Raw genomic sequence first — 25,069 nt, forward strand, 5'->3', positions numbered from 1 at the left:
TCTCACCTTTTAAAATACTGAATAATCCTTACATGGGTCTTTCAAAATTATTTGCAATGCAGGCATGGTATTTTAGTTACATTAGAAGAATTTTGGATAGAGTGATCATTACTCAAAATATTTGGAAAAACTAGTTTGAAAACTAGTTTAGTTTGAAAACGGACAAGATTTCTTTGTGAGTCAACTCCTGGGTCTTCTAAGAGACAGTTTATCCTTCTCTTTCTTCCGAGAGAAGGGAAGGAGGGCGGGAAGGCCGTGGGGTTGATGCCCTCTGGTCTCGGCTGCTAACCGGGACCCCTGGGCAGCAGCACGGAGCTGGGAACCGGGAGCTTTGCGTTCGGTTCTGCGGAGCGCGGGCTTGTCGCCGTGACCGTCACCTAAACTTGGAGCCTCGGTTTCTTCACCAGAGCCACGCCAGGATTTTGAATAGGTGTTGGTACTGTGGCTTTAGGATTCTGTTGAGTCTGTGACCTGCTGGGAAGGCCGGAAGTGCTGGAGGCGTGGGCTGGGAACTGAGTCGGCCACCAAGGTTCATCAGAGAGCAGCTGGACCTTGTGGGCACTGTCCCCTCTCAGGTGCAGCGGCCTGGCACGGGCACCGGGAGCAGGTTGGCAAAGGGGGGGTGGCTCTGAGCACAGACAGGGTTGTGCTGGTAGTTCACCCTCCAGCTCCCCTACACCTGATGGCGTGGGATGGGGTCCCTTCTTGGGCAGGGTGCATGCACACGGGTACCGGGCTGTAACCTGTGGGGAGATATTACCATCTCAGGAGTGAGAATACGTGTCCCCGTGACCAGCGCCTCCTCCCCTCTTGGGCAGGCTCATTGGATGCTGGGTGGTGGTTGCTGAACAGCTTCTGGCTAAGATGCATCTGTCCCCCCAGGCAGGTCTTGTCGCGGGACCAGGACCCTTGAAGTCTGGTGGCTAAGGCCCCCTTTCTGCTCTCGGTGCGGCACACACACTGTCCATTAGCTTCATCCACAGGCCTGGGAAATCAGTGGTTGCATATCTTTAAAGAACCGGATAAATGTCCCCATTCCTCCTCAGTTGGTGTTTGTGATTCTGCGAAGTCCAGCAATAACCAGTCGCGGCTTAAGGGTAGAGCCCTGGGCTGGGGCCGCCCCGCCTGTCAGACCCGCAGGCTGTGGCTGCCCAGGCCAGCCGAGCAAACGACTTAATCTCTCCGTGACTCCACGGTCTTCATCTCTCAAATGCAGGAAATGTTAGTATCTATTTTCCAAAAGCGTCATGAAGATTAAATGAATTAACACATGAAGCATTTGATACAGAGCCTGCCACTTAATGACTATTTAAATTGAAGCTATTTTTGAGCACATACTTGCTCATTTCCTTTGCAGTTTTTTTTTGTGGCCTTAATGAATCTAATATAAAAAATGACTTAACTGTGTTCCATAACCAGGTGGTGTTTTCACATGGTCAAATAATATATACACATATACCTGCTGATTCGGCCATTGATACAGCCAATTTTTAAGCAGAAGTGTTTCCTATATACATGCTGATGAATTAACTTAAGCATATTTTTTAGCAATAGGGTCATTATTATTATTATCATAATGAATCAAAACACTAAAATTAAACTCTCTTTTTTATTATTGCTAATGGGCATGTGTTTGTTAGGCACAGTGAAAATAAACATCTACTCCCCGGGTTGAAGTCTTTTTCAGCCAGAGTCTTGGTGTTCAAAGGGAGATGATCTTTTGATCGCTTCCAGAGCTGTGCCATGAAAAAACAGGCTGGAAAGGGGAGGCTTTGGGGTGTGTTGGCATTAGTGAAGCCCAGGGTGAGCTCTCGATGTGAGTGTGTCAGAGTAGTTTGTGTTCTTATTAATTCCCACTGTAGGATCATAGTCATTATGGAAAACAAATGGTCCCAAAGTACTGGGTAAAAGTTGCAAAATAAAAAGAGAGGACAATTGTAAGCCGTATCAATGCAACTCATTTAGCAATTCTAAGGAGATGCAACCGAATTTGCTTCTTCCGCAGATGTTTTTGAATCATTTAATTCATGTGAAATATATAATCCCAAGCAATTTTTTAATCTCACCTCTGAAAGGTGCAAGATTTAATAAGCAGCAAGCTAAAAATGTCATTAAATGTGTAAAACATTTGTACAAATAGTTGATAATAGGATTTACTAGAGAATAGAATAGCCAGTATATACAATCTTGAGTAAATGAATAATTTGGGAAGGACTTCAGACTTCTCAAGACATTTATAAGCACCTGGTTAGATTTAGATCGGTGCTTTGGGTTATTTCAGAATATATAACAATAAAAATATTGTAGGATGAATTCTTGAAATCTGGGATGGAAAGAACATGATTGATGCTGTGAAATGATTGTTTAATTACACTTCCTCTAGCTGTTGGATTATATCCGCTGCCTTGTGACACCGATTTTATAATTTAAAGCCCCTCCCCTCACTCATGTCTGTTTCTCGTCCCCAACGTTTCTCCTCTCAGGGCTGCGCAGGTCGAGGAATGTGGCGGGCAGCCCCGCAGGCCCTGCCATTAAAAGCAAAAACAAAATCAGTGTTTGTTTCTCACGTTTCTTGACAAAGGCGTCTGTATGGTGGTGTGTAAGAGCTGCTCCTCAGCTGAAATAACGGGGGTGGGCTAGTGTCTCAGAGGGAGAGGCCCGCTGAGCGCCCGGACGGTGTCCAGGGGCGGCGGGTCTGCGGCGGCTCTCAGGGGCCTTCGCGCGGCTCCCAGCTGGGTGGGTGCAGAAGCTCAGTTTGGCCCATGTGTCTAGATAATCGGCCTCTCAAGGGCAGACATTAACCAGGTCATCTCAGATTGATGCATAAATCAGAGTCTCAGGTGATAGGGTTGCAGCGAAAAGTATGTACCTTTTCCTGTGTGCTGTGACCCTTTCCCATGCACTGTGACCCCTGCATGCCATGACCTTTCTGTCCTGTAACCCTTCCCTGTGTCCTGTGACCCTTTCCTATGTCCTGTAATATCTAAGCTGGCCTGGGACGGTGTCTCACTTTGCGCCCCTCTGTGACCTAGGTGCCTAGTGGAGTATTTTGCACAATACAGCCACTCAGTAGGTATTAACTAATTTTTAAAAAGAAAGAGAAGGAGTGAGAAAGGGAACAAGACCACGGGAAGGCCGTGGTTCTGAGCGAGGTGCCTGAACCCTAAAAGCTCCGTGTCCCATCCTGCCCCCTCGGAAAGCACAGCTGTGATATACCAGTTAATGACAGGTTCATACTTGTCTTCCAGGTTCCATTTTTTCTCTTAGAGAACAAATTGAATTCTTTTAGCCTCCTTGAGTTTTAGCCTTTTTCATTCCTCTTTATAACTCAGCGTTTCTCTGGAGAGATGACATCATACCGGGTGGGCATGGACTTCTCCAGTCCTACCCCTGCGGCCCAGCACTGGCCAGCCTGCTCAGACCTCCCAAGCCCCCTGGTCCATGTACACAGACAGTCCCTTCAGGTTTCTAAGGTTTAGTCTCTTCCAAATTCAGGGTCCCCTTCTTCACCTGCACATGCCATTCCAAAGAGCGTCTGAGAGCTGCTCTAAAGCTCCATTGAGTGGATGATGTATTTCGACACATTCACCCTCAGCCCCCCAAGCCCCACCCCTGCCAGAAGGCAGCAGCAGTTCGTGTCAGTGGCTGGCACCCATCCCCCCGGCAAAGCAAGAAAAACAGGAAAAGAGCCTCATAGCCGATGTGTAGGTCCCTGTTGCTGAAACACACTGCTACTCGCTACTTCAGAATCAGGCATCTAAGTTGACAACACAAATTTCATCCCGTCTGGCTTTGTGGGACCAGGGTTTTGCGTTTCCTATGTGAAAAAGTTAAAAAGTCAAATAACACCCCCATCCTAATTCTTGGCCCAGATCAGGACCAGGTATCCCTAAATAAAGAACCACTTAAGGCTCAAGGCTTCCACGGCTGACCAATCACCCACACGACTCCAGATCCTGCTCAGAAAGAAAACAGGAGGCACAGGCCGTGGTGTCCGCTGGGTGATGCCAAGCGACCCTATAGGCCTTTCCTCTCCTGGTTCACAGCCTCGAACACAGTATCCACTGGGAGGGGCGTGCACAGCATCCAGACCTCCTCTCCCAGCTTTCTTCCCAGCAGATGCCCAGGGACATTCTCCCTGTTGAGGCTATTACTATTATTTTATTAGCAATCCTAGAAATTGAGGATTTTGAGAGATGAGAATTATAATCATTGTAATGATGCTGCTCATGACTAATGTTAATCAAAAGTCTGTTCAGGCCAAGTCTTTCGCCAGTATTTTACAGATGTTGTCTCATTTGGTCTTCAGAATGGCTCTCTGATGTTTTCTTTGTCGTTAGACAGATGAGGAAATGAGGCCCAGAGGGTAAAAAAATTGCTTATGATTACACAGCAATTAAGAGGCATGACCAGGATCACCGTTCGGGTCGTGGACTCCAAAGCGCCCTTTCTTAAGTAGCTCTTTCGGCCTCTCTTATCTAACATCCAAGTGGGAAAATTAGTTGCATGCGTGACACATGCCGACAGGAGATTCTCCGGTGGCTGAACACCCATTAGATCATTGTTACATGTTCCCTTTGGCCCATCTTGCCGTATCTGGGGGCAGAGGTGCAGCTACCCTCGCGGCTCACGATGTTTTTGCTCTGCTGAACTTCGTATTCCTTTGGGATCTGTGTCCCCCGCTACCAGAAAGGGAGGCGGGAGAGCAGAAGAGCTGGGAGACAGATCGGTGAACTGAGTCACTGTCGCAGCTTTGGGCACAGTTGAGAGACTTTGAAACTAATGAATAAAATTAAGCTTCGGGATTATCTCCTCTCTAGTACTTGTTCATCTGGATATAATGGGATGAGTCAGCCGGCAGCCAGGTCCCACCGACAATTGTGATGCAAGCATTTGGAAGGAAAACCTCGTATTATACTCCAGCAATTGCTGCCCTAAGAACATTTCCTGTATGTTTTATTTTTATGGGTGGAATTCTGTAAATCCAATTTGTGAATAGCGTTTAATTGCTCTGAAACCATAGTTTTATAATTTCTTAGTATTGACTCAATTTTTTAAAGTGTTAATGAAGGCAAGCTAATATACTAGCTGCTTTGATATCTATTTCTTCTTATTTTGCTTTTCTATGATTTTTCAGATATTAGCACCGTTAATAACTGAAAGATGTGCAGACAAATAAATCTGTCCTGTGTTTAATGACATCTAAAGAAGAGAAGCCTTAGTCTTGACATTTCTTTCCTGAATTCTTCAGTGTTCACTGAAGGAATTCCTCCCTAATCGCCAAGCCCTGTTCCTGTGGGTGAGTTGCATTTCCTCCTGCTCCGTCCCCGTGGACACGGAGGATAACTGTCATAGGAACCTTCCCTAAGGGTTAACTGACATGCTGTGAAATGTTCTGAGGTTTATATACACAGAGAAAACCCAGAAATTAAGTTTTTATAGGCCTCCAGATCTGGGCAGCAATCAAAGATTTTCTCCCTAGTAAGCAGTCCACACCCCGTGGCCTGAGACCAAGGGTGTGTCCCCCCCACAGGCCAGAGGACGAGCCTTTCGCCAGTGACCGCTGTTCCCCGGGCGGTTCAATAGGGCGCAAGAGAGACCGAGAATGACGCCTCACGGGGCAAACGAGGAGGAAGCAATGACCAGCCTGGAAAAGGGGAAGCGCGATTGGAAGCGAGTCCAAACTGAAACAAAATCCCGTACTTGAGTCAATTTTTTAGGGCTGTAATTTTAACTTCCGAAGGGCTGCCGTTTTGCCAGTCACGGGACACCCCCGAAGGGCAGAGACGCGGCAGGAAGCAGAAGCTCCTCCCCGGTTCCTGAAAGCGCTGTCTTCTGGAGGCGCGTCGTTTGAGGAAGACTCTCTCATGCCTTGGCGGAAACGTAACTGGATTTTAAAATGAAACGTGTGCTGTACTCTGCTTGGGAGAGACTCGGTCTCCCGGTGCTGACGCGGAACGTGGTACCAGAGGAGGGGGGCCTGCTGGCACGGGGACCCCGACGTGCCGATGCCCCGCCCCGCCCCTCCAGGGCCGGCCGCTGGGCTGTCGTGGCCGTCGTGTCCCTGGGGGTGCAGCCTGTGCCAGCGCCCCGCCCCGGGCGCTTTCAGGAGCGGTGCCAGCGCGGCCCGGGAGGGATTCATGGCTCAGGAACTTGCAGTCGGGTCCCAGGCTGCCGTTTCTTCGTGGCTTTCCTCTTTGCACACATTTCTGGTCATTTTATTTCATTCCAGGGAAGCTGTGAAATTATCATTTCTTCCCACTTGGCTCCAAATATACAACCCAGCAAGCGTCCTGAGGGCCCCTTCAGTCTCCGCTGGGGCCTCTAACCTGGGGAGGCTCCCGCGAGGACCTGGTCCCACGGCCAAGTGCTCGTCTGGCCCAGATGTGCAGACAGGACAGAGACAGGGGAGGACAGCGGTCAGAGAGGCCGGGCCGGCCGGGGGGCGTGTGCTGGGCAGCCGGCTGGCCGGTCAGGTGGCTCACTCACCCGCCTGCTGCCTCGGCAGGGATGGCTAGGCTGCCGGGCCCAGCTGATATGGCACAGCGGGGCCTCTCTCTCCAGGTGCGGTTCCAGGGTCTCTCCCCTGAGATCCCCGCAGCAGGTAGGTAGGCCTCTAATATGGCAGCGCAGGGCTTCGGCAAGTACAGAAGCAGAAGCTGCCAGGACTTCCTGAGGCTTCAGCCCAGAGTGGCACAGCGCCCCTTCTGCTGCATTCTGTTGGTTAAAGTGAAGGGCACTCAGGTTCGACCAGGGAGGTGAATACAGCCGAGAGCACAGCTCATTGGCAGCCAGTTATCACAGAAGCCATCCACTTTTTAAAGGCCGCTCTGGCTGTGGAGATGGCATTGCAGTAAGACAAGAATAGAAGCAGCAGGGCCGGCCGGGAGGTAATGCCCTAGGAGGGTGTGGCTGCCTGGACTGTGGTGGTGGCTGTGGCTGTGGAAAGAAGTAGACAGCCTTAGGGGATGGGGTGAGAATGGTGTGGAGACCTACTGTTAGAAGCAAAAAAAATTAGCAAGAATGTTATCTTGATCTGGGTGATAATTATGAGTCAAAATTCATGTCAAACATACGTCAAAATTCACTGAGCTGTACACTAAGATTTGTGCATGTTACTATATGTACCTCAGTTAAAAAAATTACAATTCCCCAAAAGAGAACAGACCACTATATATTTTGTGGTCTCTTCATTACACGAGTTCAGACTGCAGCCTCGAAAATACACGTGTAAGTGTATTTACACTTCAGTGTATATACTTCACTTCAGTGGTGTTTAACCCTCTGAATCTTAGTTTCTTCTGTAAACTGGGGATAATGTCTGCCTCTTACCCTTTCTGTGAAGATTAAATGAGGAAACGCACAGACACCAGAGTCCGGCTCGTGAGAGGAGTGTCATGAATATTCGTTGTCTTCCCTGCTGGCTCTTAGGAACGTGTGTTCCTGCACCTTTTCCATGACTCCAGGAAATTCAGAGACTAAATGTGAAGCAGCCAAGTGATATGATTTGCACTATGCAGGAGGCAGTCCACTCGTAGACTCCCCAAGTGTCTAGATAAACTCAGGAAACACCATGTCAATCAGATGAAGGTCAGCTGGTATAGCAGCAGGGGTCCCCTTGCCTGGCACACAGTAGGCCCTCAGCGAGTATTTACTGGAAGAACAGCATCTCAGCCACAGAGCAGTGGGGGTGGCGGCTGTGGATGAGCGCTTAGGCTTCCGAGGGATCGCACGCCTGTTGTGAGGGTCGGCTGACCCTGTGCGTGCAAAAGTCCTCAGCAGACTCGTGACGTACATGTGATAGGTACTCAGACGTTGGCTCAGACCACAAGCTTCTTGAGGGACCCTGCGTATGTTCACCACTGTACTCCAGGGGCACGGCCCATGGTGACACTGAGTACATGTCTATTGGGTGAGAAGGACATTTGTAAAATATGAGCGAGACATTTCTATCTCATCATGTCCCATAGTGGGTGGGGACCCACAGCTCCCACCCCAACAAGGGAGGAAAATCGTGTATAAAGTGCTGCAGTTCACCCGAGTCCATAGGTCATAAGGAGCAGAGTCGAGACTGAACCCAACCCAGGCCTCGTTGGGTCCGGTGTGAAGTCCTTCTGCTTCCAACACCAAAGAGTGGTCATTCTTTTCATCTCCAGCCTCACACCAAACTAAAGTCCCCTTTCCCCCCCCACCCCCCGCTTTATTTACCACTCTGTGGTCTTATCAGGAAGTTCAGGTCTTGGTGGAAAAAGAGTTTAAGTAGTTTTTTAAAGCCCCTCTGTTAATGGCCAGAGTAACGAATCCCCGCCCTCGGCCCTGGGTGGGATCTGTACTGAGAGGAGAGAGGCAGCAGCCCCCAATGTCACCCCCCAGCTCCAGCGGATGAGCAGGGCCCCTCGTGCTTCCGTCGTGGATGTCAGGGCACCAGATGACTCCTTGCCCCTCCGCAGTCGCTGCTCTTCCGCCAGGGGATGGGCAGATCTTGTCCCCTGCCCCCTTGGGGACTAGGGCTGTGGGGTGTGGCCAGGACTGACTCAGGAGGACGCCCTGAGGGGCACGGTTTTTCTTCCCAGCACAGCTTCCCTCGGAACTTAGCTACTCCATGAACCATTCATGTTTTTAGAAGCATATTGTTTTTTAGCAACTGTAGAATAAGAAAAATCCTAGGACTGCCTAGGATTCCACTGGATGTAGAGATATTTGCATATTGCAAAAGCAAGTGAGGAAGAAACTTACAGGTGAGAAAAGGGCCCCGTGGCAGCCTGTTTTCTCTGTTTAGATTCAGAAATGCTCCTTCCACAGAATTCCAGGCCTACAGACTGACCTGGAAAATAGAAACCTGTAACTGACCATTGTCCCTTATTTTCTCTTTGGACCCACGAGCCCCCAAAGGAATAATATTTGTACTAAATGTTACATGTGTGTGTTTTCCCAGGTTCAGAAAATTTCTACAAGGATTATCTGTAAATACTGTATTTGATCTGCGATATCCATGATATTTAATTAATACTTTTGTCTTTCTGTCTCGATTCTTTCTTTTTAACTGTTTCCTTCTCTTCCCACTTGCTCCTGTTTTTCTCTACGCTGAATCACCAGGGTGGACACTGTTCAGGGTGTCCGTGACTCGGTTGTACACCGTGTCAGTTCTCTTCTTCTGCCCTTGGACGCGGAGAAGAAAAATGCTCCCAAGCGTTGCCTGTATCTAGACCTGTGGGCACTCTCTTCTGAGAAGCTTGTAGGCCCAAAGGACAGTGATAGGATCTGCTTTTGATCCACCTTGGTTCTCTGGGGCCATCATTGCTCTACATAGGGATGCTCTGCACCCAACCAGAAATCAAGGCCACCGCCCTGCCCACCCCAGAGGGGGCGGAATATGTAGATGAGGGAGACCCTCTCTCACCCGAAGGTGTCTTCTGAGGTCTGGATTACATCCTGATATAAAACATCCTTCTCAAATTGGAACATATGAGGAAAGATAAGGGACCAGAAATGCATCTGGGGAGGGGGCCAGGAGCCCCCTGTTGACTCAGTGAACAGAGAGGGAAAATACTGTGAAGCCAGTGACATTTGGGAACATGCAGGCTTTTGGCAAAAATGCTAAGTGTCATGTCTGTTTTCTTGCCTCTGTGCACATGGGAGTCAGGAGTCGGGGTGCCAGGGGAGGGTAGAGAGGGCAGGGCTGGGGGCGGCCCAGGCAGAGAAGACTGAAGGGAGGCTGATTCAGGTTGGAGAAGTGCTTCCTGAAGAAGAAACTATGTAACTTCTTGCTTTAGCCCCAGTTTTTAAGACGTAGTGGATTTTCTCCTTGGAGGGTAGAGGAGATGGACTGGCAGCAGACAGCTGGTGAGACCGACCCAGGTTGAACGTGCTACTAACGGGGTATGAAATAAACTTGCTGAGTAACGATTTCAATCCACATGAAAAAGATAATGAATAGTCTCAAAGTCATTTAAAGGTATAGAAATAATGAATTTATGATTGTTTAGGGATACTGTACCTTACATAATTTACTCAAAATTTATAGTAGTTAACTAATACCTGATCCATTATAGTGATGAGATCTGCAGCCTCACTTCTGGAACCCAATAGGCACACAGGGACTCCTCACTGCCTGCTGGTCCCTGGGGCTGCCAGCTTGGAGGCCCTGCCACCCCTCCTGCCCCTTGGGCTCTGCAGCGGTGAGAGCTTCCCTGGGAGCTGCCGGAGGCCTGGGGTCTCCAGACATCCAACCCCCTTGGGCAAAGCAGCCCCGCTTTGCCGTGGGCATGATGTGGCCCCCATTTTCGCTGTCGTGTCAACCAAGGGACACCTTCTGCCACGCTTAGAGGTTTCGTTTTCACATGCACACAGCGCAGCGTTTGGGTTTGTCTTGCTCCACCTCTGTTCCTGGAGCTCAGGCCCCAGAGAGACCCTCGCACAGGCTCCGCGCTCACAGCAGCGGGCACACAGGGCCCTGCATCCCAGCACTTCTATGCAGGTTTTTTTTTGTAAGTTTAATTTTGTAAGTTAATTTTCATTGTAAGTTTAATTATTCAGTGCAAAGGAGATCATTTCCAGGATATTGTACATATTATTAATATTTAAAAATAAAACTGTCACTTTTTAAATCACTCTTATTTCCCAGGGGAATCTGAATAACATGACAATTTGATACCTTTTTAAAATGATGCAAACAAGCTCCTCTTTCACAGTTTAAACATTTTATCCCATCATTATCCTCCTCGAACTAGTCTTCCCATTTTAATCCCTGTGCCCTTGCTTCTCTTCTAACAATCTGTTTTTATGCTACAGTCTTTTCTTGAGCACCCTGCCACCCTTCTTGCCACCAACATCAGTTTATATAAGATGAAATTTAAGGTTTTTTTCTTATTTCTTGTCAGCATAAACCTCTGATGAAAAGTTTCTTTTGCATTGAGTTCTCATTACAATTAAAAATAATATACAATTGATCAAAACGGCATAACTGTTGTTGTGTAATTGTTACACATAACAGTAGCCTTAGGTGCTTCATATACAGGGTGAGCTGTTCACTCAGGGTCCCTCTCCTCAAGAGAATATAGAGAATGGAAATATAACTAAATAACTAAATAAGCATTAGCAGTAAAGTGTGTTACATGCCAGTGGGGGAAATACAGGGTGTTCTGCAAGTGTGTATCAGAACCTTCAGTGCAGACTGGGGAAGTCAAGGAAGTCTTCCAGGAGGGAGTGAGGTTTCAGCTGCAGCCTGACGGATAAGCCCTTTCAGGATGGGGGGTAGTGGTCCAAGCAGGGAGAACGGAACGTGCAGTCTTGGTGGTGTGCGAGAAAATGAGACCTTCCTTCAAATAAACAAAGGTGCTGCAGGTATTGAAGTGCTGAGATACAGACAGGGCCTCAAGTCATGAAGAAGTGTGCAATGAATGGGAAGCCCGTGGGGAAACTGAAAGGCATGATTCCATCAGATTTTCTTATCAGGAGAGTCATTTCCGACCCCAAGAGGGAGAGTGCATCGGAAAGAAATAAGAAAACTATGAAGGAAGCTTCGGCAGTATTCCATGTGAGAAACAGCTCCAGCAGTTCCGGTGATCCCACACCGCCGAGATACTTACCTTTCTGATCACAGCACTGTTGTTCAGTCACGCCCTAGCATTTTACTTTCGGGTCCTATAATACAGCCTCACAAGCATTCTCCTGGCTGACCACCAGCCCCTTCCCTTCTTTCTGATGGTTGAACTCACCTTGCAAAACCCAACCTGAGTTGTATCCAACTGTCCACTTATTTGACATGTGGACCCGAATAGCAGAATGTACTTAAAAAATACAGATGTAAAAAAAAAAAAAAATACAGATGTATATATACATGTATGACCATGCTGACAGGTTTCACTGTAAATTCGGGACCTCATGTGGGTCTTTGGTGTGATCCTAGGCTGTTTCCCTAGTGCATTTGCCGTCTGGCTGCCTTAGGTGACCATCCCCAACCTTTCTGCTTACATCTCCTTCCACATTCTCAGTCACTGCTAACGACCTTTGTTTGCTATTTTACTGAGAAAACAGAAATTATCAAAAGGGTGTCTCCATTCTTGATGTAATTATATTAAGTGAAAGAAGGCAGTCACAAAAGACAAACGCTGTGTGATTCCACGTAATGAGGCGTCTAAGTCACCAGCCTTGCAGGGGCAGGAAACGCAGTGGTGGTTGACAGGGGCTGGGGCAGGGCAACGGGTTGTTCAAGGGCAGACTTTCAGTGTTGCAAGATGAAACGTCCTGGAGATCTGTTGCACAACATGCGTGTATGTCACACTAATGAACTGTCCACTTAGAAATGGTCGAGATGGTAAATTCATGTTAAGTATTTTTAACTACAATTTAAAAAATAGCTGTTTGCAGCCTGGTGCGCCCTCAGCTAGAGGCAGCATGTCCAGGCCGGGTGTCCATTCCCTACTGCTGCCTCCCTCCCGGCCATGTGGCCCCACACCTTTCACGCGGAAGCAGAAGTGCCAGTGGAAACAAGCCAGCGATTTCTGCCCTGAGCTCCCGCCCTAATAAACCCCGTTGTCGCAGCTCTGCCGCCCAGAACGGCCTCAGGAGCTGCCGGGTGAGGCTCTGTGGAGGCTGATGGGGCCTCTGGACACCGTGGGGACCTTAAGGGATGTAATGCAGCTGAAGGCCTAAGGGCCCGTGCAGCACATGGAGTGACCAAGGCTGGGTCGCGCTGGGCTCTGAGCTCTGTCTGAGTCAGGAGACCGGGTATCGTGGGTGCTGCGCAGGTGGGTGGAGACGGACTTGGCTGGACCTAGGGCCACAAAGGCCTCACAGAAAGAGCAGAAACCCGAGGGTTTGCCCCTGTGGCCCCCAGATCTTGAGAGGCCTCGGGGCCATTTTGGGAGGAAAATGTAACATTGAACTGGACTCACAGCGCCACTCCAGGGCAGCACTTTGATTCTGTCCTGACTCAACCAAAAGGGCTTTAGCACTTGTCAAAAACACGCGTACGGAGCAGTCACTCGGAGCTGTCCGCTAATGCTATGAGGCTTTTGATTCTGTGAGATTCCTTCTATGATAATCTACAGGGGGAAGTAGGTAATCGCTGAAAATAATGAATGAAAATCAACACATGAGTAAGTGTTCTTTACAAATACCCATTTCTGAAGGTCACTGGCCTGCTGAAACGGTTCCATCTCAGAAGCTAATACACAGGCGCTCCTCGTAGGTACCTCAGGCTTGCCTCCAGGCCACTGCAGCAAAGGGAATTCAGGGAACGTTTCTGGTTTTCCGGAACATAAAAAAGTCATGTTTACACTCTACTGTAGTCTGTTAGTGTGCAATAGCTTTATGTCTTAAAAAACAATGTGCATACCTTAATTAAATACTACATTGCTAAAAAATGCTAACCATCCTCTGAGCTCCCAGTGATTCATAATCTTTTTGCTGGTGGAGGGTCCTGCCTTGATGTGGGTGGCTGCTGGCTGATCGTGGTGGGGGTGCTGAAGGCTGGGTGGCTGTGGCCAGTGCTAAAAATAAGACAACAGTGGAGTTTGCAGCATCGGGGGACTCCTCCTTTCATGAACGATTTCCCTCTAGCGTGTGGTGCTGTCTTGGTAGCATTTCACCCACAGAACTTCTTTCAACACTAGAGTCAGTCCTCTCACACCTGCTGCTGCCTTATCAGCTAAGTTTATGTCATATTCTGAATCCTTTGTTGTCATTTCGACAATCTTTATAGCATCTTCAGGAGTAGATTCCTCCTCAAGAAACCACTTTATTTTTTTACTCGTCCATAAGGAGCAGCTCCTGAGATGCAGCGATTCAGCCCCGTCCTCAGGCCCCACTCCTGGTTCTCGCTCTCCTGCTGTTTCCCCCCCATCTGCCGTGACTTCCGCCCCTGAAGCCTGAGCCCCTCGGCGTCCTCCGTGAGGGTTGGAATCAGCCTCTTCCAGACCCCTGTTCATGTTGGTGTTGTGACCTTTTCCCGTGAATCGTGGGTGTTCGTCGTGGCATCCAGAACGGGGAATCCTTTCCAGAAGGTTTCAGTTAGCGTGGCCCAGATCGTCAGAGGAATCCCCACCTATGGCAGCTCCAGCCTTGTGGAAAGTATTTCTTGAATAATAAGACTTGAGATTGAAAATACTCCTTGATCCGTAAGCTGCAGAATGGGTGTCGGGCAGCAGGCATGAAACAACATTCGTCTCATTGCACATCTCCGTCAGGGCTCCTGGTGACCAGGTGCACCGTCAGTGAGCAGGAATGCTTGGAAAGGAGGCTTTTTTCTGAGCAGCAGATCTCAAGAGCGGGCTTAAAATATTGAGTAAACCATGTTGTAAACAGATGTGCTGTCGTCCAGTTTGCTGTTCCATTTCTAGAGCACAGGCAGAGTAGATTTAGCAGAATTCCTAAGGGCCCCAGGATTTTCAGAAGGTCAGTGAGCACTGGCCTCAACTTAAAGCCACCAGCTGCATTAGCCCCAAGAAGGGAGTCAGCCTGTCCTTGGAAGCTTGGAAGCCAGGCACTGACTTCTCCTCTCCAGCAATGAATGGCATCCTAGATGGCATCTTCTTCCAAAAGAAGGCTGTTGTGTCTACACTGAAGACCTGTCGTTTACTGTGGCCACCTTCACTCAGTATCTCAGCTGATCTTCTGGGCGACTTGCTGCAGCTTCTCCGTCAGCACCTGCTGCTTCCCCTGCGCTTTTACTTACGGTGACGCCTTCTTTCCTTAAACCTCCTGACCCAGCCTCTGCCAGCTCCCAGCTTTTCTCCTGCAGCCTCCTCCCCTCTCTCAGCCTCCCTGGACTTGAAGAGAGTCAGGGCCTTGCTCTGGATTAGTCCTTGGCTACAGGGACTGTTGGGGCTGGTTTGATCTTCTGTCCAGAACACTGGCACTTTCTCCCCATCGGCAGGAAGGAGGTTTCCCTCTCCTGTCATCCGTGTGCTCACTGAGCAGCACTTTAATTTCCTCCAGGAACCTTTCCTTCCCATCACACCTTGGCTGTTTGGCACAAGACCCCAGCTTTCAGCCGGCTTTGGAGACGCCCTCCTTACTAATAAGCTCAATTGTTTCCAGCTTTTGATTGAAGTAGGAGGCGTGCGACTCTCCTTTCACCTGACCGCTTAGAGGCCATTGTAGGGTTATAGACTGGCCTGATGTCAGTATCACTGTGTCTCAGGGGATAGGGAGGGAGGTCCATGGAGAGGGAGAGAGATGGCGACAGCCAGTTGGTGGAGCTGTCAGAACACACTCAGCGTCTCTGGGTTAAGCTCATCAGCATGTATGGGCGTGGTTCGTGTGCCCCAGAACAATCACAATAACATCAAAGGTCACCGATCAGACACCCCACCATCACTGACATCTCGTCTCTGACATCACACTGACCCACAGAGCGGCTTTCCCTTCTCTTTCCCGTCCACCCTCATCACCCCACTTACCCCTCATCTCCTACTGCAGCTCTCTACTACCTTTTACAGAAAGCCTGAGTTCAAATTAGATACTTATTGAGAACTACTATGTGCTAGGGACACAGTAATGAACACCCGTCTCACGGAGCTTACTCTGTTGGTGAAGGTAGGTAATAAACAGAGCAAGTAAACAAATGATGTGGTATGTAAGAGGGGTCAGGACACCCCACAGGGAAGCAGGCAGACGGGCACGTGGCTTGGCAAGCAGAGCCTGAGCTGGCTTTCAGCCTCATTTTGCTCCCCTCGACCAGGTAACCTGTGTGAACGTCTTGTACAACCATATGGGGTGACTCTGGAAATTTTGCAATTTAAACAGAGTGGCTTTGCAAACACCTTAGATTTTCCTGTAGCTGGAACGGGGAGCTGTTGGTAGCACGAGCAGAGGAATACGATCTGACTTACCATTTAAAAGTATCACTTCGGCTACTGGTGGAGGATGGAACGAGGGGGAACAAAGGCAGGGAAGTCAGACGAAACAACGATCCGCGTCAGAGAGGGTGATGTGAGAGATGAGGTGCTGGTGGTGAGGGCGGGTGTCGGGGTCCTGCTCCGGGTTATCTGACAGACTCCAGAGCACCTGCTGACACAAGGGAGGGGGTGTCAGAGCTGACCCCAGGGCTGGGCTCAGCCACCAGGAGGATGGAGTTCTGAGTTCTGAGACGGAGATAATGGGAAGACCGGGGTTAGGGAGGAAGATCAAGAGTTTGACTTTTGGATGTTAAACTGTAATGCCTATTAGAATCCAAGTAGAGGTGAAGCCTCGAGTTCATGGGTCTCAAAGGGCTTCAAGTCGCCTCAAAAGAGTTGTCTAAAGTCATTGTCACCTCTGCCTCTACCTTCTTTCTCCTGTGAGCCTATGGATAAGAAGTAAATCCGGTCTCTTGTTCCTGGCAAAACCTCCTCAACTCCTGGAGTTTTCTGAGCGATAACAGGGTCGTTTGTCCTGTGTAAGGAGCCCCTTCGAGCTTATGCTAATGAGGTGGCTCAGTGTGGTGCCCCGGTGGCCTCAGGATGGCGCTGGCCACCAGAAGGACGAAGAGATCAGAGGGTGGAGCCTTCAGCCCCCCCGACCTCTGAGGGGGTAGTGTGTGTGGGGTGGGGGTGGGGGTGCTGCCGTCAAACCCTGTGAAAACCCCTGAACAAGACCGGTGGAGCCCCCGAGTTGGTGGGCCTATCTATGCACTGGGAGGGTGGTGCACCCCTGTTCCACGGGGACGGAAGCCTCTGTGCCCAGGACCCTTCTTCATCGGCCGTCCTTTATAAATTCCTCCGCAGTGAACTGGTAACCCTAGGCAAATGTTCTGAGTTCTGTGAGCTGCCCTAGCAAATCAACCCCAAGCCGGGGGTCGAGAACCTCCAGCCTGTAGTCCATAGGTCAGAAGCTCAGGTGCCGCCTGGACCTGCGATCGGCATCCGACGTGGAGGGTGCGGTTTTGTGGGACTGAGCCCCTAGCTGGGGGACCCGCCACCGCCTGTAGCGGGAGTTAACAGTGGGACACTCAGTCGGAATTGGAGGATCGCTTGGGAGAAGTACCTTCCAGACTTCCGTCCCTTATCACTTCTCTGAAACTGCCGAGGTCGCCAGGGACCACCTATTGCTAAATCCACTGGCCAGTCCTCTGCATCCTCGAGCTACACGAAATTCTGAAATCTTTACGAAACCATCGTATCGGATTGACAGAGGAGGTGGTTTCCTCCTTGTTTGAAAACATTTAACTCCACCTCATCTTTTTCTAGCGCCTCATTCCTCCCTGGACACTCCTCCCCCCTCGGCCTCTGCTGCCTCTTCCTCCGTTTCCTGAGCAAGTGTGGGCAGCTCAGGGCCCGGGAGCTCAGTCCCTGGACCTTATGTCATTATGTAGATTAACTTTCTGAGCAATCTTATCTACTTGAAAGTTTATGTTTATATATAAGCCTTTTCTGAGGTAGATCTGATAAGAGTTTCTTCTGTACTGAATATAGGTATGAGAAAAAAAAGGGGCGGTGGTCTAGGATGACTGCAGGGTGGGACCTGAGTGACTGGGAGAATGGAGCGGCTGTTTTCAAACCTCTGCACTTAGAGTTCCTGCTCCTTACATTCTGTTCTTCAGGGACTTACATGTTTTGTTCTCTCACTTTCCAGGTCTCTGGTGAAATGTCACCTTATCGAGTGGCTTCCCCTAACCACTCCTTACAAAGCCCTGGCCCACCTCTGTCCCTCTGACTTCCCTGTCGCTCTTGCCTACTTCATTTTTCTCACTAATACCTGTCATTTCCTGACCTGCACTTTTTCGTCTCTGTCCACCTGAGTAGAAAGTCCTGAGTGCAGGGATGTTGTCTGTCTTTGTTTCTGGTTTTTACTACTGAATCCCCAACACCCAGGAAGGTGGTGCATACAGTTCTCAGTAACCAAGAATGAAGGGTGATGGCAGTGTGCATCCTACAGGGGCAGGACAGGTGACATCCTACAGGGACAGGGCAGGTGAGCATCACACAGGGACAGGGCAGGTGTGTATCCTACAGGGACAGGGAAGATGTGCATCCTACAGAGACAGGGCGGGTGAGCATCACACAGGGACAGGGCAGGTGTGCATCCTACAGGGTCAGGGCAGGTGTGCATCCTACAGGGACAGGGCAGGTGTGCATCCTACAGGGACAGGGCAGGTGTGCATCCTACAGGGACAGGGCAGGTGTGCATCCTACAGGGCAGGGCAGGTATGCATCACACAGGGACAGGGCAGGTGCGCATCCTACAGGGCAAGGCAGGTGTGCATCCTACAGGGCAGGGCAGGTGTGCATCCTACAGAGACAGGGCAGGTGTGCCACAGCCAGCCTCCAGGATGGCCCTGCTGTTGCTGTCTCTGGTGGTCTTTCTCATGTATCAACCTCTCCCCCTGTTAATTGGGCTGCTTGACCTGTGTATCCAATGGCAGTGATGACAATGTGTGACTTACAAAGTCAGGACATGGAGGATGTTCTGGCTTCCACCTTGCCCAGTCTCTCGGCTTGGTCATGGCCGGGGAAGATGATGTCGGGTAGTGAGGATGCCCGAGCAGCCCCCAGGCCGGCCCACGTAGGAAGGGAGAACAGGAGCTCCCTGGCGGTGAGCTACCCGAGAGGCAGGTCTCAGGGCCCAGTCAAGCTCTCAGGTGACCGCAGCGGGAGCCGCCCTGACTAGGAGCTGGAGAACCAGACCCCGTGCCTGCGCTGCTCCCGGACTCCCAGCCCACAGAAACTGAGGACGCCCACGCTCACTTTCAGGGGGATCGGGTATGCCCCAGATGCCCCGGTCGCCATGACCTCGCTGCCATTTCCCTTCAGGACTTCTGACTGCCTTTCCCTCCCCACTGACATGCCGCTCCCCCAGACAGTCGCTGTCTCAATCTCTTACTTACCTCAGATCTCTGCTGAAGTGGTGTGCTGTGCAGTCACGGCAGTGCAGCACCAGATGACAAATACAGGACGTGTCTGCAGCATCCAGGAAGTGGCTGCAACAGGGTTCAGCCACTGGTTGGATATGGGGGGTGAGAAAGAGAGGACGGATTCAAGACGATTCTGATTATTGGCTTGTGTAACTACTTTGTGCCATCCCTGGGTTTGGGGAAACAGGTTTGGGGCAAAAATGATAAATTCAGCTTGGACCTGCTGAATTTGAAATGTCTAAGAAATATCCAAGTGGAGATTTCCAGCACACATGCAGATACATCATTTGCAACCCAGAAGGGAGATCTGGGCTGGATCAGGAATCAGGGCCAGTGCTACCGTGTGCAAGGCCCAGTGCAAGGCAGAAACACAGGGTCTCTGTTCAAAGGGCACGTGAAGCGAGCCGCTGGGGGCCCTCCCACCCATCTGTAGGGCTGCAGACCAAGCTCTGGCTGACGGTGGGGAAGGTAAGCAAGGCGTCTCCCCTTCCATGGACTCTCTGCTCCAAACCACATTGGAGGGACAACCTTCAAGAGACTGCAACGACCACGCCAGGATGCATTCACACGGGCAGTGGGCAGCAGGCTTGTCCCCAGGGATGTGTGGTGGCCCTGCCACTCCAGGGCAGGAATAGTGGCGTGGCTGCCATGCCCCACCCTGACACCAGGGCACATGACCCTGCCTTCCCCTGTGCGCAGGTTCCCCCTGTCCTGGTGGTCCTGGTCCAGGGTGGGCAGGGCTGAAGTGCCAGGGGATGGGAGCAGCTAGCAGCGGGGAACATGTCCCAGGGAGACAGAGAGGTGGCAGGAAGCAGGCTGCCTGTGCACCCGAGGCAGCTCCATTGTCTCACTCCACTGACTTAAAAAACAAAAACTGGTAGATAACATTGTTAAGAATGTCAAGCTGGCAATCACAGAGCGTTAGGACCCCAAGCACTGAGCTCTCTGAGCACAAGGTCCTGTGAGTTACCTGTTTGCCCTGATATCAGCCCTGCTTAGAATAGATGGCGAAGCTGTAGGACTGACTGAACGAGTTTGATAGGGATGGATGAGAAGAGGCCTAAGGACTGAAGGGTGAGAAGCGCCAAACTTAAGGGATGGGCAGAAAAGAGCATCCTGTGGCCAAGGTCACGATTACTCAGAAGGCTGATGAAGGAGGAAAGACCTGGTCTAGGAAACCCCAACTTGGAATGTTTTGCAGACCCAAGAACCTGGCCACATACTGTTAGCACATTTTTCATGAACTATTCATGGTATAGATGGTGATTTTTCAGGGTCAAGGGTGTGGTTCTTAAATAGGCCTATTACCTTGATTATTTTTGAAGCATACTAGTTGAAAAGAATAATGCATGAGAGAAGCTTCAGGAACTAAAGTGGAATAAATGAAAGAATGGAGATTTACCAACTACAGTCTCACAGCTAAGTAAATAATTCACTTCCCTTCCGACAGTCACCTTTACACACAAGGTTAGCAAAATCTCTTTGCAACATTTATCAAACAAGAAAAATGTAAACCATTTCAAGTGACTCACAGAAACTGTTGCAAAATCAACCACAAGAATTTGTAACTACTCATTAACTTTGAGCAAAGTTTCAGGCCATAAAAACCAGACCACTTGGTGAGTGAACTGTTTGGGAGCTTAGACTTTGAGAGCTTCAAATTCATGGGCTGGGGGAGTGGGGAGCGGGGGGAGTAATTAAAAAAAAATGGATTCTGGAATGTCTTTAGAGGTGGTTTATAAAGTGGCTAAGAGAGCAGATTTTGGAACCAGCTAAGGCTTGGGTTTGAATCCCAGCCTTGCCACTTAGTCCCTTGTGTGTTTCTGGACAAGTTACTCAGTTGTCTTGTGCCCCAAAAGGGTGGTAGTTACTCTTAGGATTGTTGTAAGGGTTACATGACAGGCTGGAAAACATTTTGAACTGTGCCTTAGTACATAAAAAGCATTATATGTATACATTTGTTAATGAAAGTTGTGAAAACTGATCATGTAACTAACATATTTCTGGGATTTCTACTTTAGTAGTTCCCATAAGCTTTTGGGAGAGAGTTCACTAAAAAGGAAAGTTTCCTTATTTTTTTCTTCTTTATTCCCCCATCTTTTATTTTCTCCCTGTTTTCAGAGTACTGTATTATTTTCTCTTCATATTAAAAACAGTTCTTTTTCTTTAAGAAGTAAACAATGTTTCCTGGATATTTTCTTAAAAGTAATTTCCACACGTCTATTAACACCTATTTGTGGCTGTTTTTCCACTTAAGATTGGTCGCAATGTTTTCTTTCTTTAATACGAAAACACCAAAAATAAGTATATAGGAGGATAAAAGGCACAGATTTAGTGTCAACCTGGTTTTTATTGTAATTATAGTAATTTTGGTAACTTAGTGGAAAAATAAAAAAGTTTCAATGACAAGTGTTAGACAATGCCTATAAAAAGGATTTGAAATACAACTTCTGGCCCTTTTGAGAAGTCAAAATTAACCCATCTGAATTCACCAGCTTCTTTCAAACAAGTTCTGCCGACGTACAGTCCCAGGGACCTGCAGGTCGACTAGCCGATTTGTCTTCAAAGTAGAAATCCTTTGTCCTGTCGCTCCCCGCGGGCTCCAGGAGCGCGGCTGCCTTCGAGCAGAGCTGACATCTGACCGCAGACCAGGTCTTCGGCCCCTTTCGCCGTGTTGACACGGAGGACCGGGCTTTCGTGGTCAAAACCGGCTGCAGGCGCGGTGGCCGTCTCTGCACGCCTCCCCGGGCGCGCTCGCGGGGTGGGGCGCTTCTCCGGCCGCCCAACCTCGCCTTAGCGGAAATACTGACGCTGTGAAAGCGTTTCTGTGGGGCTCACTGTCTTTGTCTGTCGCTTGCGACCTAGATTCGCCTCCGTTCCCATCCCCGCAGCGCGCTCCCCGCGCACCTGCTGAAGGCAGCAGACGCTTGCCCCTAGGGGTGCCCGCGCGCCAGCGGCTCCGCGGGGCCAGCGGCGCCTCCCTGTCCAGGGCGTCCCGTGGGACCCTGGGGCTGAGGGCGTCCTCGCACCCGGCAACGCCCGGGGATCGCGGCCCAACCCCAGCGCCTCGCCTCCCCCGGCTGCCGGTCCCCGGAGGCTGGACGGGGACGCCCACTTCTCCCCCCGGGGGTCTGGCGCCCCCGCTTCCTCTCGAGCGCCGGCCGCGCCCCCACCGGGCATGCTCAGTGCGGCCGCCCGGTGGCCCGCGGTCGCCTCCGGCGCGGGGCTCGGCTTTCCGGAGAGCAGGCACCACCCGCCCGGCGCCCCGCCCCGGCCCCGCCTCCGCCCCTCCCACCGCCCAGGGCCCCGCCCCTCCCACCGTCCCGGACCCCGTCCCGCCCCGCCCCGCCCGGCGCTCCCGCCCGCGGCCCCCGAGCCGCTCCGGAACCCGGAGCCCCGACTCCGCGGCGCGCTGGGAGCTGCCTTCCGGGGAGCCATGCCGGTGAAGACCCGGGACGTGCTGCTCGAAATGGAGCCGGAGGAGGATGAAGACGAGGACGGCGACATCGGTGAGCCCGCGCGGGGGGCAGCCGGGGACCCGCTGCGGCTCCGAGGGCCGCGGGCGCCTTCCGCGCGGTGTCCCGGGGCCGCGGCTCACTTGGCATCTCCTCCGCCGGCGGGGACGGGGGCCCGGGACCCCGCAAAGTGGAAGCAGCGCGCGGCCCGGGGGACCGGGGCGGGGCCCGGGGCCTGATGTGCGGGGCTCTGTGCGCGGACGCCGAGCCCGCAGGGGCCGCAGTCGCCGGGGCGGGGCGCGCCCCGGGCGTTTCGTGCTCGGGCGAGCCCCGGGTCTTGGGGAGCACGCCCGGGGTGCCCCGCTTCTCGCTGGGGCTAGAATGCTTGGCATCTGTAGGTGGGACCAAGGGAGAGCCGCGCGCGGGGAACCGAGGACGGGCGGGGGGCGTGCGGGGGTGGGGGCTCCCCTTCCACCGGGGGAGGCAGTGGGAGGGGCGGGGAGGGAGCCAGGGCCCCGCCGGGAGCCCGCGGGAGGAGGCCGGCCGCTGGGTCCCTCCAGGCTGGCGGTGAGATCCCCTCTCCGGTCCGCTCTGCCGGCTCCGCGCGCGGTCTTGGACGCCGAGTCAGTTCAAGACTTAGCCGTTCTTCTCGTATCCCGAAGCCCTCTGTTCTTCTCTAGTAACTTTAGAAGTAGCTTGATTTTCGGAATGGGGTGTGGTTTTTCTTCGTTTCACGTTTTAGGCCCTGCTCGGTTGTGTTCTGGGTTCTATTTTTCCAGCTCCGTCGAGATGTAACTGACATGACAGGGTGTGAATTTAAGGGGTACCACACTTGGTTTGATGTGCTGTGTATCCCAACACGGTTACCACTATCGTGTTAACAGCTCCACGCGGTCACACAATGACCTTTGTTTTTGTGGTGAGAACATTTAGGATCTACTCTTAACAGCTTTCAAGTAGTCGCCAAGACGTGCATTAGATCCTCAGAACTTACTCATAACTGAAAGTTTGTACTCTGATCAACATTTCTATGTCTACACCCCCATTTTACCATTTCTGTGACTTCAGCTTTTTGAGGTTTCACAAATAAGTAAAATCATAGTGTTTGTCTTGTCTGACTCACTCACTTAGCATGATATCCTCAAGTTCCACCCACGGCTGGGTTTCCTTCCTCATGGTCCCGCGCGCGCGCACGCGCGCGCGCGCGCGTGCGTGTGTGTGTGTGTGTGTGTGTGTGTGTGTGTGTGTGTGTACGTGTGTGTACACACAGTATATCTCTATCTTTATCTGGGCCACTGTAGGCACTGCTTTTTAAGCCCAGAAAACTTGGTAACTTCCTCTTTGACCAGGACGAATTAAATAGAGGAGACTGTACCCCACGCTTTACCTTTCACTCCCCTATAAGCATCCATCTTTATGGAGGGAGCAAATAATATTCTTTTTATAATAGAGAAAAACCCAAGCTCACAGGTGGACCTGCCTTGCTTCTCACACTGCTGGCTAAGACTCAAATCCAGGTTCTGGGATGCGGAAGACCTGTGCGGATCGAGGCACTTACCACCTGGCCACTCTGGCTGTCGGATGATGCACAATGCTCCTATTTAGTAGGCTTAAGTAGTAAATCATGATCATATAAAATATGAACCATAGCAAACTTTAAATAGTTACAATACAATGTAATACAGTCTTATGAGCACAATAGTCTGTTGTGGTGAGGGGCATTGATAATATTGATTATTGTAAATAAGGAAATAAGCAAGAGATTCTGAACTCTACTATGTCATCAATAGATCTAAGTTTAGAAAGAAAACCAGCTTGGTCTAGTCTGTGTTGACCTGAAGAGGATCATAAAATGTGTGGCAATAGACTCTCATTTCTGCTTACAGGTGTAACTTATGCTGCTCCTATTAAGTCAAGCAGTGTAGATGTATTTAAGAAAGCACGGACTATCTTTACCCCTCCTTCACTCCACCCACTGTAAGCTACTGATATTAATACTTTAGTGTGTATTTGGGGTCAGTTTGACATAGTTTATGTCAGGCAACAAGTATCATTTAAATCGGTCTCAGCAATTTTTGGTTCTACAGAGATATAATGTGGACTGTGGTGATTTTAAGAGAAAATGTTTACCACGCATGGCAAGTTTGTCACTGCAAAATAATAAGCCTTTTTAAAGGTCACCAGAAGGCTGATGGTATACAGCCTTTTATGAAATAATGTATGATTTCCCACTATGGGAGTGGAGACTGGTGAAAGATCATAATTTTCACCTCTGCCTCTAGTTTTGTAATGCAGGGCCTTGTTAAAGCTGTTGAGGGACATATTTCTCTTAAGGCTTGATTGTCACTGCTAATAGTTGTATAATTTAAAACGCACTCAGGTACTGAATATTTCCATGAAATCCCCCTACAAATATATTAACTTTATAATTCAGAGCAGGAAAGTTATTTTGACATAAGTTCCTGGGGAAAACATCTGTCATCAGCTAATTTGCAAGAAGCAAAAAGAAAAACTTTTTAAACTAATTGTGGTGCCTGGTTACTTCATGGAGATGTTTTACATACATACGTGGATGATATGCCCTTTAATAGCCTGGGATTTAGGGCCTTTCTAATATTGGGTTTCTGCTTAACTTTGAAGGTGTGTTTAGTGCTTTAAGGGTAAGGATCGCCTCCTTGTTTGGAGTGAACTGATCTAGAGAATCAAAGATGGTCAGTCTCAGCATGGGCTTTTTTTCTGTATTTGCTTAACTCACGGCCACCAGAAATTGTGCTCAAAA

General features: G+C 50.2%; 1 protein-coding gene across 7 annotated transcripts in view; it reads left to right on the forward strand.

Moving 5' to 3' along the window:
- Nucleotides 1-22,175: 22,175 nt before the first annotated feature.
- The window catches only part of ANO6 (anoctamin 6), a 170,462-nt gene continuing 167,568 nt past the window's right edge, over nt 22,176-25,069 (forward strand). For 6 of the 7 annotated variants that reach the window (XM_036889477.2, XM_057491877.1, XM_057491878.1 and 3 more), the window contains exon 1: nt 22,176-22,344. In XM_036889477.2, coding sequence (XP_036745372.2) covers nt 22,272-22,344 — 73 coding nt within the window. In that variant the 5' untranslated portion in view covers nt 22,176-22,271. The remainder of the gene's footprint in view (nt 22,345-25,069) is intronic. The other variant, XM_036889475.2, reaches the window with a different exon arrangement.

The sequence above is a fragment of the Manis pentadactyla genome, chromosome 14 (genome assembly GCF_030020395.1).
Source record: "Manis pentadactyla isolate mManPen7 chromosome 14, mManPen7.hap1, whole genome shotgun sequence".
Lineage (NCBI taxonomy): Eukaryota > Metazoa > Chordata > Mammalia > Pholidota > Manidae > Manis > Manis pentadactyla.